Raw genomic sequence first — 18,934 nt, 5'->3', positions numbered from 1 at the left:
AAAGACTAAGAAGAGGAATCTTAGATCAGTAGAAGTAGCAGTCCCTGACTGTGGTAGATGTAGTAAGGATGCTGAGCAGGAGGAATCCAGAAGGACTCAATTTGCATCCCCACTGTCTTTTCTCAGAGGCCGTGATGGACTAGGATCACACTAGGATCACCCTGACTTCCCATTTGGAATTCTTAGGAGACTAGGACCTTGATGTAAGACAAGAAGCTTCATAAAACAGAGAGTGGAGTTACAGGATTCGTCACGTGTCAATGTGAGGACCAGAAAGTGGACTCATGGTAGCACACACTATAAAAGGAGGCCCTGGAAAATATCTGATGCTGTGCTCCCCAGGAAGCTCTGGGCACAGATGTCAGGTTGATTTCAGTCTAGAAGGTCTTAGTGAGGTGAGACCTCTAATACAATCAGCCACATTTTCGCAGAGGGATGGACCTGAGCCCAAGGTGGATCTCACATGCGATGCTGAGTGTTAGAGGGGACCCCTGGAGAGGGAGCCAAACAATTCTATGAATTCTTAGCCCTGAGAGACCCAGAAGAGCTACTTCTGAATTGTCCCCTCATTCAACCTGTGTGATCTTAGTGAGGGCTGAGTCTCCCCTAGCCAGATCAGAACCCAGATCTGCAGGTGGTGGTGTCTTGATCATAACTGGACTTAAGGAGAGAACCATCAGTGCTAGTGAGAGGATCTCTCCGCCAACGAGGGCGGCTCACAGAATGGCGATGCACCTGACAAGCAGAGATGCTCAGAGCAGAGCTGGGCTCCTTCTACTAGGGACTTGGGAAGGCGAGGGCTTTGTTTGGGAGCTGGAAGACTTGGATTCATAGAAGGAGGCGTCCTAGGCTCTGATACGCCGCACAAGGAGGACCTAAGGACAGATGAATATTGAACTAGTGGGTTCCCGTAGCATGCCGCCCCTGACGTCATCCCTGGGAGACCCCACGTAGGACCTTACACAGCTCCCCTCCACTTCCGCTTTGAAAGCGAGTGGATCGACCGGTAGCCGCGGCATCTGTTCTGCGTCTGTTCAGTGTCAGGACTCGTCGGGAGCCAAGGTGAGGACCTGAATGTAGTTTAAAGGACTTTCCCAACTCTCCCAGTAATAAAAGTGACCCATCCACATCCCACCCCTCTAATATGGCTCTTATGAGTCCCTCAGAGCTATCGGCTGAATGCGGTCTAGCGTGTCTCAGGCGAAGGCATTGGTCTGTGGGGGTAGGCCTGGATTCTACCTGCGCAGGAGCTCTAGGTCCTAGATAATGGCCCTGAGGGCCGATGAGCAGACTTCGACACCACAAGTGCGCCACACTGAGCGGCTCCTCTCTACTGGGCTCTGGGAGGCCCCGGGTAGAGCTGGCCAACTGTGGTGCCCCCTGGTGTCCTCTGGAGGTGGTATCGGGGAGGTGAGAGCCTTGCTCTAATGAAATAAACCCAGTTCAACAAAGGGACCTAGTCCCCAACAATATTAATGGCTGTGACGCCATTAATGACCGTGAGGGGGCTCCTCCCGTTAAAATGGAGTCGCATAAAGTGCCAGTCCTATTTTCAGGACTAGGAGAATCGGAAGTTTTGACATGACACTTCCCAGGACATCTCAGGGAAGTGAGAGACCAGATCAATGGGGGCAGCCTCAGGTTGGCAAGGGAGGGTTTCAGGTTTCCTGGTGGATGGTGAGAATCTTGAGGGCTGTGGATGTTCCACACCACGTCATTCAGACCACATCTCTCTGTCGTCATCCCTGGGAGACCTCAAGGATACAGGTCAGTTCCCACTGTGGGCTAATAGGGAAGGGGAAGTAAGGATCTTGGTCTGAATGGAGTGGTCAGCAGAGGGAGAAATCTTAGACCCTGTCATGAGTTAATTGTAGACCTTGATTACTTTTATGTCCTGGCTATTGTAAATAGTGCTGCAGTGAACATGAGTACAAGTGTCTTTTTCCGTTACTGTTTCCTCAGGGTATATGTCCAGTAGTGGGATTGTTGGCTCATGTGGTAGTTTTATTCCTAGTTTTTTTATGCAGAATGAATTAAGTTATAAAGAGGAAAGCCAATATCATATATTAATGCATATATATGAAATCTAGAAAGATGGTACTGATGAACCTATTTGCAGGGCAGCAGTGGAGATGCAGACAGAGAACACACTCGTGGACACAGTGGGGGAAGGGCAGAGGGAGGGGCAGACTGAAAGAGTAATATTGAAAACATACACATTACCATATGTAAAATAGATAGAGGAAATTAGTCATATGACACAGAGAGCACAAACCCAGTGCTCTGTGATAACTTAAGAGGGGTGTGACGTGGGAGGGAGTTTCAAGACGGAGGAGACATAAGATATACCTGTGGCTGATTCATATTGATGTGTGGCAGAAAATGGTAGAATATTATAAATTAATATTGTAGTACTGTAAAAAATAAATTTATTTTCTAAAAGACATATAGAAAAAAACAGAAGCAAAAAAATATTTTAGACCTTGAATTGAGATCTTGTGAGAGTCCACAGGGACATCAACCTGCCTGCAACAGATTTTGTTCTCAGGAGACCGTGTTTGGTAAGATAAGGTCATCTTCACTTCGTATTTTTGGGACACAGGGTGGTTGGCTCTTACTATCAAGCAGTCATCACTTCAGGAGAAAGTTGAGCTTCTCTACCAGGAGCTCAATTGAGGAACGTGAGTGAGGACTCAGTGCATCCATCCCGACCCTCGGATTTCAGCCCAGGAAATGTCAGGGATGGGCTGTGAGGTTGAGCACCTTCTTTCCTGTTTTGTACAAAGTCTAGGGGAGGGGAAATGTCAGTCTGAAGGTGCAGCCACCAGTCAGCAAATGGAGAATGGTGCCGAACATTTTAAGGAGCCAAGATAAGGACCGTGGATGATGATCCCAGTGAACTCAGGATAGAAAAGACCCTACTGAGCTCTCAGCACTGGGTATCTATCTCCTGACAGGGAGGTAGACTGAGGCATCCCTTCACTTGCTTCTGGATCATGTGGAGGTATAAAGTGTCTACATCAGAGTAGCAGAGGGAAGGGTGCCCAGGCTCCGCCAGGACTTGACGTGATAATACTGAAGTAAAATGTAGAAAACCCCACTGCTAGCGCCTGCTGTCACCTGAGTAAGCCCAAAGCAGGGCTGAGCGGATGCAGAGGAAAACTAAGGCCTCTGTTCTTCCTCTGTGGGATTCTGTGGGGACAGGCTAAGCAGGAAAACAGGCGCCTTGTGGGTTCCCCGGGCAGTATCCTCAAGGACACCTGCAGAGGCGGCCTTTGATTAAGTCAAGGTAGAATCTCCCTGTTTTAAGGTGCTCATATCACCTCATTTTTCATCCTCCAGGTGCCCCAATCCCCTATTGGCCCAGATTCCTGCCTGCGGTTCCTGTCCACAGCCATCATGCCCCGTGGGCAGAAGAGTAAGAACCGTGCTCGTGAGAAACGTCGCCAGGCCCGGGCTGAGACCCAGGGTCTTCATGATCAGGCCACCACATCTCGGGGAGAGGAGACTGCCTCCGCCTCCCCTCCTGATGCAGAGAGCGCTCCCTCAAGCTCATCTGCTGCTGGCACCCCCAAAGGGCCTCAGGGAGCCCAAGGCACCACCAGTGCTGCTACAGGTGCTATACGCAAAAGATCTGGTGTCGGTGGCAAAGCACGCTCAAGAGCTGGTGCAGGTGGCAAAGCACGCTCAAGATCTGGTGTAGGTGCCAAGGGCCAGGTTCAGGGAGGTGAAAATTCCTCCCAGGCCTCAGCTGCTGAGAGTGCTCGCACAGATCTTCTGACCAGAAAGGCAGAGATGTTGGTGCAGTACATGCTGTATAAGTATAAGGTGAGGGAGCTCATTAAGAGGTCCGAAATGCTGAAGGCAATCAATAAAAGGTACAGGGAGCAATTCCCTGAGATCCTCAGCAGGGCCTCTGAGCGCATGGAGCTGGTATTTGGCCTGGTGCTGAAGGAAGTCAGGCCCAACAGTCACTCCTATACCTTGGTGAGCAACCTAGATCTCGGCGACAGTGAGTCTATGAGAGGTGATTGGGGGCTGCCGAAGAATGGTCTTCTGATGCCTCTGCTAGGTGTCATCTACCTGAATGGCAACCATGCCCCTGAAGAGAAGATCTGGAAGTTCCTGAATATGCTGGGCATCTATGATGGAAGAAATCACTTCATCTTTGGAGACCCCCGGAAGCTCATCACAGAAGATCTGGTGCAGGAAGAGTTCCTGGAGTACCGCCAGGTGCCCGGCAGCGATCCCCCTCGCTATGAGTTCCTGTGGGGTCCTAAAGCGCTCGCAGAATCCAGCAAGACCAAAGTCCTGGAGTTTTTGGCCAAGGTCAACAGTTCCGCCCATACTGCCCTCCCACCGAATTATGAGGAGGCTTGGAGAGAGGAAGTAGAGAGCACCAGAGCCAGAGCTGCAGCCAGTGCTGGCCCTTCTGCCTCAGCCAGTGCTGGCCCTTCTGCCTCAACCGGGCCTGGCACTACTGCCTCAACCGGGCCTGGCACTACTGCCTCAACCGGGCCTGGCACTACTGCCTTGGCCACCGCTGGCCCTTCTTCCTCGGCTACTGCGCACCCCAGGGCCGCATCCAGCCGCTCATCTCACCCCTAGTGTGGTCTGAAGCCTGTTCACTCTGTGGCCGGAGAAGCCTGTCAACCTGTGTTCCTGATATGCATCAATAATTTGTTGACTTTATGTCCCCCAATTTCCAGTTCTTAAAATTTTTCAACAGAGTTTATTTAGATTCATGACATAAGTATATGAATAACATGGGTCACACACAGTTTGCTGTTTGTCTAATTTAGGAGTAAGAATTTTGTTTTCTGAAATAAATATTGGAAATCCTCACATCACTTTCGTGATCCAGGATGACAATAACATCACTTTAGGATAAGAGTGTCCTTAGAAATGTGAAAGTCACCACACTAATGGAGGCTCAGAACATCGATACATTGTTAGGGAGATAGCTGAAATTTCTTCCTTTTTGGCTTGCTTTAACTCTGTGTTTAGTCTCCCTTTTCGCAAATGTAAAAGATACATACTTGCATCTGCTTATGGTTTATGTTTTTCAAGAATGTTTGAGAATATAAATGACAGCAAATGATTTATTCATGGCTCTTCTTTTACACAAACATTGAGAATCTGCTCTTAAGAAGTCTTCATGCTTCTACTGGTGATGTTTAGTCAAAAAAAGTCCTAGCCTTTGTCCATTCATTATAGTTTCTCAGAGATGCTGTCATTCTATGGAAGAGGCTGAGATACTGTCTACTTCAAGAAGAACAAGAAAGAAGCAGGGTAAACAGGGGTTGGAGAGAACATACTGTATTGGTTTCATTACTAAGCGGAATTTTGGCTGATTTGGGAGGTTGGGTCTTTTTTTTTTTTTTTTGCATTTATGCACTGCATAGTTTCTGACATCTGATAGATGAAAAAAAATCCAGCTGATGTAACATCTGAGGTCAAGATAATCATAGTAATAACTGCCATTGCTTCTAATGTCTCAATAGAGGCAGGTGCCATGACAGAAGCTTTCCATAAATACTTATATTCCACCAATCTGACAAGAAAGGGCTTATCAAACTTACTTCACAGTGGAGAGCCCAAGGCTCATAGAGTTTGGTTTTGTGCCGAAATACATAAGGCTGGTAAATGACATCAGGGAATAAACTCCTGCTCTAAACTACTTTAGCACTCCTACTGTTGTTCTCCCCGCAACCTGAGACATACCCTTGTCTTTTTTTTTAACAAGTACTTTTAACATTTGACATTTCCTTTTCCTTATTTATTTACTATTTATTCATTTGTTTATTTGGCTGTGCTGGATCTTAGTTGCTGCACGTGTGGTCTAGTTCCATGACCAGGGATCAAACCTGGGCCCCCTGCATTGGAGCCTGGGGTACTAGCCAGTGGACCACCGGGAAAGTCCCCACCCTGTTTCTTTTATTTCAGTGCTTTTCTCAGTACTCCAAAATTTGTCCTAGGTGATAGAAAAGAATGCCCTTGTGCTCAAGCTACTGGATCAAAGTGTGTAGCCAGAACAGTAAGAATACCAAATATACTTAACCAAAGATGTGTATCCCTTATTCATTACTCATAGATAAGTGAAAGAAACAATATTCAGAGACAGTATAAGCATGTACATTGGCCAACCGTTAGATAACCTTTGAAGACCAAGGAGTCTCCATGTCATGCTTACAGTCTCTTCCCTGTAGAAAGTAAACCTATCAGAAGAGAAATGACATGAGAACCTTCACCTGGCTGATGAGATAGATCTACTTTATTCTCCCTAAAGGACTACCACCTGTCCTGGGACTCCTGCCTTGGACTATAGCTTCTCCATCTCCCATCACTCCTGGGAGAGGGACCCATTCTCTGTAGCACTGCAGAGCAAGCATAGCTCAAGAGTTTGTAGAGACGTGGAATTTCCCCAAAGGCCTTTAATCCAAGACACAGAAAGCAAGATGAGGGCCCCATGTAGGAGGATTCAGGAGAGCAACACCCCAGAATATGGAGGATGATGGTCACTGGTACAGCATTCCCTTCTGCTCTCAGAAACAGAGGAATTCAGAACTGTTAGGCTAAGCCTATTAGCCTTAGCATAGCCTCACTTATTCTTCAGGCTTCTCAGAAACCTAAGAAACTTGGTCTTGGCACAGAGTTCTGAGGTTGGTAGAGAGAATCTCAGAAATGATGGTGATTAACCTGAATGAGGATGATGGAAAGACCCATCCAGAACACAAGGATCCTGTAAAGACCCGTCCTCATTGGCAAGCCCATGAAGTCCAGAACTATCTGGGCTGCTGTGGTTAACACTTTAAACTCAGGTCCCAGGAAGGTGGGGACATTGGGAATCAGCAGAGAATAGAGCCCCAGGAAGGGTGCAGAGTCAAAGTGAAGACTCAGGGTGTGAACATGGAAGCCCCTCAACTCACAACCAACAGGGCTACACTTAGCCCATCTTCTCCAGTGAGCCCTGGGAGGCAGAGAGAAGTGCTGGCCAGCTCAAGGGCCCCGTGACTTCTGCCTGCAGGGTTTCAAGGCGATGACCTTGGTTTATAGGCTGGCTCTTCATCAGAGAGTGGAAATCCCAGGCATGACATTTGCACAGTCCTGTATGAGGAGTGTGGCAGCCAACTACCCCATTACAGATAAATTCTTAGAAAGTCCTTCAAATGTAATGGGCCTTGGGAGGGAACAGGCAGGGATTTCAGAGTAAGTGTATCCCTTATTTCCTGAAGGAAAATGGCTTCAGGGCATTAAAATCCTTGGACTAATGGAGGAAGCCTCTATCAGCTGAGGAAGGGTACACAGTTCCTAACAGGAGTCAACTGATGATACTGACCAACAACAAATGATCCTTCCCAGAAAGAAGGGGGCTACAGAGGGCACTGTCCCTGTTGTTGGGCCTTAGACTGTGCCATGTAGGCCTGGTGACATGGTGAGTCCTACTCACTTCCTCCCAGAGGATCACATGGAGGTAACGAACCTCATCCTGATCAAAGGGAGCAGCCACAGTTCAGCAGAAGGATGATTTCCAGGTTGTGCCAGAAGTCAAGGTAAGGAACCTGAAGACTTGAAAAGACCATCTGCCTCAAAACAGTGGAGGCAGAACATATTCCTTCCACTGCGGTTAGCCTCAAAAGACCATGGCCTGTGGTGGCCCATGAGGCAAACTGCTCTTCTTCCTCAGGGATAAGGGAATTAGTGGCCTGGGTGGAGAAGCTTTAAGGAAAGTCAGGGTATGTTTCCAGTTAGTGAATATTTCAAGGTTATTTCCAAGACAGGGTGAGGACAGTAAAGAATGAGGGAACACACATACCAGGGTGGCCACACAGTATGTTCCCTACTCTCAGCCTAGAAGGCCTCAGGCAGAGTTGTCAGGCCAAGGGGCCCTTCAGTTCTGACCAAGGAGCAGCAGGAAAGTTAGGACTTTGGTCTAATGGTGGTGTTCCCATGTCAACAGAGGGGGGAGTTTTGGGCTTGGCTGAGAGTCAAATTTTGGACCCTGACTTGGGACCCTGAGAGGAACGTCTATCATCCTCAAGGAGCTTTCCACAGCTTTCATTCTTGTGAGACTATGGGCAGGGGTGGCTAGATAAGGCCATCCTGTCTCCTCCTCCAGGCTCACAGGGAGATATGGGTCTTACTATGAGGAGGTAGGCCTCAGGTCAAGAAGGAGGGGATTCCCCAGGCCTCAGCAGAAGTCAAATTGTGAAGTCCAAGTGAAGGTTGAGGGGTCTACTCATCCCTGAATAGAGGGGACTAAAGAGAGTCATGCCCTGCCCTTTGATGTCAGTTCTAGAAAGCTCAGGGGAAGACTGTCAGGCAAGGCTCTCCCTCACATCTTTATACCAGGCCTCCTTCTTCTTGTTGAATTGCTAAGCCATGTCGGACTCCCTTGTGACTCCATGGACTGTGGCCCACCAGGCTCCTTAGTCCATGGGATATTCCAAGGAAGAATTCTGGGGTGGGTTGCCATTTCCTCCTCCAGGGGATTTCCTGACCCAGAGACTGAGTCTGCATCTCCTGCAGCTTCTGTATCACAGGCGGACACTTTACTGGTGAGCCACCGGGGAAGCCCTATATCAGGCCTAAGGGAGGCCAGGTCTTCGTTGGAAAGTACAGCCACCAGTCATGAGAAAGGAGGGATATGGTGCCTGCCAGGCACTGTGGCAGATGCTTTACAGTTACCACCACATGCCACCAGTCCTTCCAGGCAGGGCTTGCCAAACTCCCTTCAGAGTCAACGAGCCCAAGGCTCTCTCAGAGAGTTTAATGACATGACAAATTTCCCATAGCTGCTCAAGTGACAGGGATGGTCATAGGCCCTTGATTTGAGTTAGTCTAAAGCTCACCCTCTCACTCCTGCAAGCCTGAGCTGACCTTGTTCCCTTAATTCCCTTCTTATTCTCATTACTGCGAAATGTATTGGAAGCAATAAGAAGAGGGACTCTCAGGTTGACCTATTATATTGAAATACATAGCCAGAGCAATAATAGTAATAATGCCAAAATAAATGTGACATATGAAGAGAGGAAAAAAGAGATAGTATTTGCTGACAGTAGGATCATCTATCCATACATATGAGGTTTCAAACATCTTAATAGATCTGAAAGTTTTAAGTTTCAGATAAGCTTATAAGATCAGTAAGGGACTCAAAAAAATCATCTCACAGCCATTTCTTTGTATAAAGAAATATCTATTAGATCTAAAAGATAAAGTTTACTTATTAGAACAGAGGTTTCCTGAGAAGTCTGGCTGAAGGAGAGAAGGGACAGGTTACCACGTTTTGTTTCTCTCACAGGTCTCTACCTGGGCCCCCTTACTTATGCCATGGATTTCCCATCTCTTATCACTCCTGGGACAGGGATTCCTTCTCTGCAAGGTCTGCAGTAGAGAAAGTACTCAGGGTCTTTCAGGGATGTGGCATTTCCCAAGAAGGCTTTACTCAAAGGGGCAAGGGCCTTTAGGAAGACACCCATACATCTGGAATGAGGAATGCAACACCCCAGAATATTAGGTGAAAGAAGGCTCCAGGCAGCACTCTCAAGCTGAACATCTATTTTCTCTGTTGTGTCAGTACAATTGTCAGGGACTTGAGACCTTTGGTCTAAGGAGGGCAATCTCAGGTCAGAGTAGGAATTGTCAGATATATTTGTGAAGCCCCTTAAAAGAAGTGAAAGAAATAGCCACCCAGAACGACCGGGGTTCTGTAGTGTCCACTTCCTGCTGTCAGCCCTTGGAGGTCCTGAATTCCATCATAGGATGAAGAGAGAAGCCTTGAGAGCTAAGAGAGAGTGCTACTGCCAGGGGCAGGGCACATTCCAGATCTAAGTCCTCTAGCTCCTCCCACATAGTGACATCCAGGACAGATCCTTCATCTTGATGTTGAAAAGAGAAGGAAGTATTTGAAGTAATTGAGTGCCAAGATGGAGCTTAAGGGAACACATTTTATGTCTTTTTTTGTTCTTGCTTGACCTCAGTAACTGGGAGATGTATCTTTTTCTGTTTAGGGCTTTCTTTTTGGCACTATTGAAATACTCTTCTTGTAATTGAAGGTTAATTTGACATCCATATTTGTGTTTATGAACAAAGCAATAAGTGGGATCATTTATTGCTGTTTCAGTATAAGTACAAAGGTTTTTATATTTTGTATAATGAGTCAGAAATCCTTGAATCTCCTTTTGCGGTTCAGAACAAGATGACATGTCAAAAGAATTGGGAGTTTCTTGCCAATGATAATGGACAATGAGTAAAATTGTTCATATCAGGAAATTTAAAAAAAGGTCTTGTCTGTGTGGCATCTGCAATACAGTGGAACAGGAATTCCCAGCCCCTGTTTCCCCTCAGCAACCCAGATTTTAAAATTATATAAGTAGCAAAATAACCTCTATAGAAGGTCCAGAATCCAATTAAGAAACTGCAGTACCACAGGTAAGCATAAAATTTAGATCATCTGCACTTGAAATGGGTAAAAACAACACACACACACACACACACACACACACTTACAGACCATGAATAGCACTATTCATCTCTGATGAACAGTTTCTATACTAAACTGTTATCTCAAAAAATGTGATCACCAATGGTTCACAGCTATTTCTTACTCTGTGTAGTACGATACCATAAACTTTGTGTAACACAGTAGGACTCATGTGAAGTGCTGCTAGTGGTGCTGGAAGTGCTCTCAAGAAGCAGAGAGAAGTCATGACATTATGCAAAAAAGTTGAATTGCTAATTGTATACTAGTTTGGATCTGCAGTCGTGGTTGCCACCATTACAGATGAATGAATCCAGCATAAGGACTACTGTAAGAAAAAGAAAAGGAAATTTATGAAGCCATCACTGCAGCTACACCAGCAGGTGTGAAAATCTTGTGATTTTTGTGAAATACATTTTTATCTTATATTGAAAATATATCTTGTATGTGGGTGCAGGATTGTTATAAGAAAGGCATATCTATAGACTCTAATGTGATTGAAGAAAAATCAAAGTCATTATGACAACCTAAAGCAAAAGTGGGTGAAGGATCTAAAGCTGGAAAATTTAATGCCAGTGAAGGATGATCTGATAATTTCAGAAAAAGGTTTGACTTTAAAATATCAAAATAATAGGGGAAGCAGGTTTTGCAAACAAGAGGCAACAGTGGTTTCCCACATGTCATTAAGAAAATCACTGGGTATTAATTTTGTATCCTGCAAATTTACCAATTCATTAATGAGCTCTAGTAGTTTTCTCACAGCAACTTTAGGCTTTTCTATGCCTAGTATCATGTCATCTGCAAACAGTGCCAGTTTTATTCTTTTCCAACTTGGATTCCTTTTATTTTTTTTCTGTTCTCTGATTGCCACGGCTAGGACTTCTGAAATCATGTTGAGTAAAAGTGGAGAAAATGGACAACTTTGAAATTTTCATATTAAGTGAAGTCAGACAAAGACAAATATCACATCACTCAAATATGGAAATATAATTTTAAAAAATGATAAAAATAAACTTATCTACAAAATAGAAAAAGAGTGAACAAATATCAAAAAACGAACCTATGGTTACCAAGGAGGAAGCATGGCAGGGAGGGTTAAATCAGGAGTTTGGGATGAACATATAAACAGTACTGTATTTAAGATAGATAGCCAGCAAGGATCTATTGTATAGAACAGGAAAGTCAATGTTCTGTGATAACTTATATGACCAAAGATTCTCTAAAAGAATTAATATATGGATATGAATGACTGAATCACTTTGCAGTACACCTGAAACTAACACAACACTGTAAATCAAATATACTCCAATAAAATGTAAAAAAGAAAATAATTGAGGAGAAAGGAGATCTGTCTGGACAGGTTTTAAGGCAGATGAAAGTGCCCTATTCTGGATGAAATGCCACAAAGTACATTCATTGGTAAGGAAGGGAAATGAGCTCCAGGATTTGAGACAGAAAGAGATAGGCTAATTCTATGATTTTGTGCAAATGTCATTAGGGTTTTGTGCAAATGATCAGGACTCCCATAACCTATAGAGCGGCTAACTCTGAGCTTTAAAGGGAAACGATAAACACCATCTGTCAGTGTTTCAGTTGTACAACAAGAGGGCCGGGCAGCAGGAATCTTTGGGGGGATTGGTTTCATCAGTGCTTTGTCCCTGAATTCAGGAAGTACCTTGCTGGTTATTGACTGCCTTTTCAAATTCTTTTGTTACTGGAAAATGCCTTGGCCACCCAGAACCCTGTGTGTTCAACGTTGAAGGTGTCAAAGTGTCTCCTTTCCCCTAAACACAACATCTCTAAGTCAGCCTATAGATCAGAGGGTCAAAGGGAACTTTAAGTGTCATTGCACATGGTACTCTATGGAAATGATTGTCAATGCTGTGGAAGAGAACCCTGATAGAACATCACGAAGTCTGGACAGATTACATGACTGAAGATGCGATTGTTGTTACCAAAAAAAACCCATGAAAGTCCCGAACAATAAATTCCTGCTAAAGAAAACTGTCCAGGTGTTGTGCATGCCTTCACAGGATTTGTGACATTGCCAGTTAAGAAAATCATGAAAGAGACTGTGGATATAGCATGAAAAGGTGGGAGGGGGTGAAGAGTCCCAAAATATGGATCTTGGAACTATCCAAGAGCTAGCAGACCCTACAGCAGAGGACTTAACAGAATACGACTTGATGGAGATGAGTGGTTCTGAACCAGAGCTGGATGATGAGGAAGAAGACATAGAAGAAGCAGTGCCAGAAGACAAATTGACATTAGACAATCTGGCAAAAGCATTCTGAGTACCAAAGACTGCTTTTGACTCTTGTATGGCATGGACCCGTCTATGATAAGGGCACTGAAACAAAAGCAAATGGTGGAAGGAGGACTGATAATACACAGAAACATTTTTAGAGAAAGGAAAAAGCAAAATCTTCAGACAGAAATTACAATGTATTTCCATAAAGGTACACTGAGTGTGCCTGCTTCTCCTGCCTCCCCTTCCACCTCCTCCGCTCTTCCATCTCTGCCACTCTTCAAGGTCAACCCCTCCTCTTCCTCCTCCTCCTCAGCCTACTCAGCATGAAGGTGATAGGAATGATGACCTTCATGATGATCCACTTCCACTCAATGAATAGTAAATAATCATTGTGCCATACATGTAATAATCTCATCTGCTGAGTATGTGTGTGAGTGTCTTGTGCTAAGAGCTAATAACTCTATGGCAAGGACTGTATGAGATGCTTCTGTGTCATCATCACCTTCATCATCACCACCAGCTAAGTAATTGTCCTGTAGAACACAGCGTGCAAGACTTGTATTGAAGTGGATAGCCTACCATTACATAGGCAGAAGATGAGTGACATTTAATATAAGATTAATAATGTTTATATTCTCTGTCTTATAGTTTTGCTTTCAAAGAATTATATTACTATACACTGTCCCATCTCTCTCTTGTGGATGGATAAACTGCACATCAGCCTGTCATCACAGGTAAGTGTTTTCTCTTATAGTAACAATGTTTTCAGTACTTTATTATAAATATGACTGAAATAGTATAGGATATAAAAATTTTTAGTGATCCATTCATTACTATATATGCTTGGCTACCATGAAGCAATCCTATCAATTACACTAGGCTACTGTAAAGCAATCATATTGCTGCTTCTTCTTTGTCAATGCTTGAATCATTATACCTGTAACTAAATATGAATTGCTTTTCACATCATTTTTCATTTTTGATATTTAATGTTTTGTATCTGTAGTCTTTCATGTCATATAAGGCAATATAGATGTATGTACTGACAGATAATTCTTGCAAATGCATGCAGTAAACTTACAATATTGATAAATACAGTACTCTGAATATAGTTTCTCAACATTTTCTTAATAACATTTTGTTTTCTCTAGCTTACATTATTGTAAGAATATAGTAGCTAATACTTATAGCTACATCAACTAGAAAGAAGGGAATATAGCAAGGTTGTATATTATCACCCTGCTTATTTAACTTATATGCAGAGTACATCTTGCAAAATGCTGGGTTGGATGAAGCACAAGCTGGAATCAAGATTGCAGGGAGAAATATCAGTAACCTCAGATTCACAGATGATACCATCTTTAGGGCACAAAGCAAAGAAGAATTAAAGAGCCTCTTGATGAAAGTGAAAGAGGAGAGAGAAAGTTGGCTTAAAACTCAACGTTCAAAAAATGAAGATCATGGCATCCAGTCCCATCACTTCATGGCAAATAGATGGAAAAACAATGGAAACGGTGAGAGACTTTATTTTGGGGGACTCCAAAAATCACTGCAGATGGTGACTGCAGTCATGAAACTAAAAGACACTTGCTCATTGGAAGAAAAGCTATGACCATCCTAGACAGCATATTAAAAGGCAGAGACATTACTTTACTGACAACAGTCTGTCTAGTCAAAGTTATGGTTTTTCCAGAAGTCATGTATGGATATGAGTGTTAGACCATAAAGAAAGCTGAGCACAGAAGAACTGATGCTTTTGAATGAACCAAATACTTATAGCATACAAAATATGCATTGACTGTTTATCAGTAAGGCTTCCAGTTAACAATAGGTTATTATTAGTTAAGTTTGGGCAGAGTCAAAAGTATACAGAGATTTATGACTCCATGGGGGGGATTGGTGCCTCTAAGCTCCACATGGTTCAAAGGTCAATTGTACATCCAAAGGAAGTGAAATCAGTATCTCGAAGAGACATCTTCACTCCTGTGTTCATTGCACCATTATTTACAATAGCCAAAATATGGTAGCAACCTAAATGTCTACCAACAGATAAATGTATAAAGAAAATGTGGTAGACACAGACAATGGGATATAATTTCACCTTAAAAATGAAAGAAATCTTGTTATATGGGACAACATGGAGAAACCACAGGGGCATTATTCTAAATGAAAAAGCCAGTCACAGAAAGACAAATGCTGCATGGTTCCACTTATATGAGGTGGTTCCACTTATGTGAGGTATCTAAAGTCTTTATATACATAGAAACACAGAGGGCCCAGGGCAGGGAGAAATGGGCAGTTGCTTTTCACTTGGTATAATGTTTCAGTTATTTAAGATGGATAAATTCCAGAGATCTGCTGTGTAACATTGTGCCTGTATTTAACATTACTGTATTGTGTGCCAAAATATTTAAGTGAGTAGATCTGATGTTAAGTGTTTTTACCACAACAATAATTTGAAAAGTTGATTGTCTTGCTCCGTCTCCAGGACAGAGTAAGATGATTAAGTGCAAGCATTTAGAGAACTCTTTTATAATGTTAGTAAGAATGTCAATGGGTGTAACCATTGTGGAAAACAGTATTGAGGTTCCTGAAAAAATTAAAAATTGAATTACCATATGATTCAGCAAGCCCACTTCTGGGTTTTAATCCAAAATGAATTAAACTTAGACTCTCCAAGAGATATTTTCATTCCCATATTTGTTGCAGCATTATTCACAATAACCAATACAGGGAAGCAGCCTAAACGTCCTTTGATGTATCGATGGATAAATATATGATATATACATATCATGGGGTGTTGTGTGTGTGCGTCCTCAGTCACTCAGTTGTGTCTGATTCTTTGAGACCCCATGGACTGCAGCTTACCAGGCCTCCCTGCCCTTCACTCTCTCCCAGAGTTTTCTCAAACTCATGTCCATTGAGTCAGTGATGCCATCCAACCATCTCATCCTCTGCCGCCCCCTTCTCCTCCTGCCCTCAATCTTTCATTCCTAGCATCAGGGTCTTTTCCAGTGAGTCGGCTCTTCACATCAGATGGCCAAAGTATTGGAGTCAGATTCAGCATCAGTCCTTCCAATAAATATTCAGGGTTGATTTCCTTTAGGATGGACTGGCTTGATCTCCTTGCTGTGAGACTCTCAAGAGTTTTCTCCAAGACCACAGTTCGAAAGCATCAGTTCTTCAGCACTCAGTCTTCTTTATGGTCCAACTATCACATCCATAGATGACTACTGGAAAAACCATAGCCTTGACTATAGGGACCTTTGTCAGCAAACTGCTGTCTCCGTTTTTTAATACACTGTCTAGGTTTGAAGCCTTAGGAAAACCCTGAGCCTTCAGTGAGAGGTCATTTCAAGTGAAGTTGCCTGGTGGGCTAGAGAGACAGTGGGAGTGAGCACGGTCAGATCCTCAGATGGAGAGCCTCAGAGAATCCACAGTCTCCTGGAAAGGTGACCTTTACACTGAGTTGAGGAAGCAAGAGACCACTCCTTAAGGAGGTACTTGATTATTTTACCTTGTGTGTAATTGGGAAAATTCTAGGCAAGTTCTAGATTTTTTGTTGGTAGTTAAATTACGTGGAAATATTCGTTATTTAGATGAAAGGGTAGCTGGGAGGGAAGATACTGGTCAGCGAGAAAAATTCTAAGAACTTTGAGTTGTTTCCAACTGGGAAAGATTCTACCTCAAGCACATTCTATGTTACATCCTCTGGTGTGAATGTTACATGATCGTCCTTGATAGGCAACATTTTAGTTCACTGTGATTTTCTTTGTCTTGGAGTTTGGGTAATGTGCTGGAATTCATGGGGCTTAGTGAAACAGTATGTGAAACAATTGACCAGCTTAAACTGGTTTTACCTTCTCAAAATAGATTGTTGAGGTTGTTGATTAATCACACCTTGAGTCATTATACAAAGAAAGAACTGCATGTGTCCAAGAAGGAACACATGACCTCAGGATGACCCCGGAGCCAAGGTCTTCAGTCTGCAAAACTCAAAGAGAAATGTTGCCCCGAAAGCCATTTACAAAGTGAGAAGTCCTTCAATAAGGAAAACCTGGCTTCCAGTAACTTGAGTCACTGATGTGGACTAATTTAAGAATAGCCAATTAGCTTCTAAGTTAGAAATTACCATGACCCCTTAGATTGCACCCAGGCTGCTCGACTGAAGAGATTTGAAACCTTGCCTCCTGCACTGGTCCGCCTTGCAGTAAAGCTCTTTCTCAAAAGCTCTTGCCATAAGTATTGGCTTCTGTGTGCATCTGTCAGTGAGCCCATGTTCAGTGAGTTAGAGCAGCCCAGTTGAGATTTAGGACTTGTGACCATCTGCCTGAGGCACTGTAGCCCCTGGCAGAGTGTGGGTCCCTCAGCATACACCCTGAGTGGCCACCTCGATTGAGTTTTGTCTAGAGAGTCATCTTTCGGGTTCCTGCTTCCTCACCATGGCACTCCGGGATCCTCAGGATCCTTTCCCTTTTAAGAAAAGAAACAGCTCCTAGAGCAGACATCTTTGGGGTGAGTAAACTCATTATAATGTCCCTGTAGCTAAATGTGCTAAATGTAGTTAAAATGTGTCTGTGGTCTAATAATCTCATCAGGACTGTGGGTTAGACAGGATGAGACAGTTGTCTGGCATCACCGACTCAGTAGACATGAATTTGAGCAAACCCCAGAAGATAGTGAAGGACAGGGAAGCCTGGCATGCTGCAGTCCATGGGATGGCACAGTCAGATATGAGAGAGTGACTGAAGAACGACAACAACACTGTGGGTTAGAGTCCCACCTAGGGGATTTTCTTCTGTATGGTTAGAATCCAAGGCTACAACTGTGGGTTAGAGACCCACTCTAAGAGGACAATGCAAGAGGTTAAATCTGCTGAGGTACTCAAAGGATTGGGTTAGAGTTCTGAACACTGGGTTAAGGTCTCAGGCCTTTTGATTTGCTTGCCTATGTTGTCTATGTCTGGCTGTTATATGTATGGGATTGCCTAATAGGAGTTGGCTATTGGATCACTGTGGCAAAACTTTATTAAACCTTATATTAGTGAGGGTCCTCTGAATCAGGAGATAAAACACCTTGCTCTTGGACTGGAAACCTTGCTTTATGGAGGTGACAGTTTTTCACCCATGCCTTAGGTGATTGCCCAGAGGTATTGTTACAGATGTATAGTCTTTTCAAAAAAAGAAAAAATATTGGAGATTGTTGATTTACAGTCTTTTGTTGGTTTCAGGTATACAGCAAAGTGATTCAGTTACACTTACATTCAATTTTTTCCAGATTCTTTTCCCATATAGGTTATTACAGAATATTGAGTAGAGTTTCCTATGCTATATAGGAGGTCCTGTTCGGTTATCTATTTTCTATATTGGTGGTGTGCATATGTTCATCTCAAGCTTCTAATGTTTCCCCCCTGCCCCAGATTTTCCCCTTTGGTAACCATAAGTCTGTTTTCAAACTGTGTGAGTCTGTTTCTGTTTTGTAAATAAGTCCATCTGTGTCATTTAAAAAAAATTAGATTGTACCTATGAGCAATATACTATGGTATTTGTCTTTGTCTGACTTCACTCAGTATGACAATCTCTAGATCCATCCATGTTGCTGAGAATGGCATTATTTCATTATTTTTTATGGCTGAGTATTCTTCCATTGTATTTATGTATCACATCTTATTCATATGTTGACAGACCTTTAGGTTCTTTCCATGTCTTGGCTATTGTAAACAGTGCTGCAATGAACATGCGGGGTGCTTGTTCCTATTCAAATTATGGTTTTCTTCAAATATATGCCCAGATAGTCTATTTTTGAAAATTTATTGGAGTATAGTTGTTTTATAATATTGTGTTAGTTTCAGGTGTATAGCAAAGTGATTCAGTTATACATATAAATTTTCAACTGAAAATTTTCATTTTCAATTTCTTTTCTCATATAGGTTATCACAGAATATTGATTAGAGTTCCCTGTGCTATGCAGGAGGTCCTTATTGGTTATCTATTTTATATATAATGGTGTGTGTAAGTCCATCCCAAGCTCCTGTTTTATCCCTCCGTCACTACACTTCCCCTTTAGTAACTGTAAGATTGTTTTCAACATCTGTAACTCTTTCTGTTTTGTAAATAAGTACATTTTATCACTTTTTAAAATTAGATTACACGTTTGAGGGATATATTTGTCTTTGTCTGGCTTACTTCACTTAGTATGACAAT

At 43.2% G+C, this 18,934-nt stretch overlaps 1 protein-coding gene across 1 annotated transcript; it reads left to right on the top strand.

The window, feature by feature from the left end:
- Positions 1-3,399: 3,399 nt before the first annotated feature.
- Positions 3,400-4,608, top strand: LOC133051541 (melanoma-associated antigen B2-like). Its single transcript, XM_061136046.1, has 2 exons — positions 3,400-3,643; positions 3,674-4,608. Exons 1-2 carry the CDS (start codon positions 3,400-3,402, stop codon positions 4,606-4,608), a joined length of 1,179 nt encoding a protein of 392 aa, XP_060992029.1.
- Positions 4,609-18,934: the final 14,326 nt, after the last annotated feature.

The sequence above is a fragment of the Dama dama genome, chromosome X (genome assembly GCF_033118175.1).
Source record: "Dama dama isolate Ldn47 chromosome X, ASM3311817v1, whole genome shotgun sequence".
NCBI classification, from domain to species: Eukaryota; Metazoa; Chordata; class Mammalia; order Artiodactyla; family Cervidae; genus Dama; species Dama dama.
This window is presented reverse-complemented; position numbering and strand designations above follow the sequence as displayed.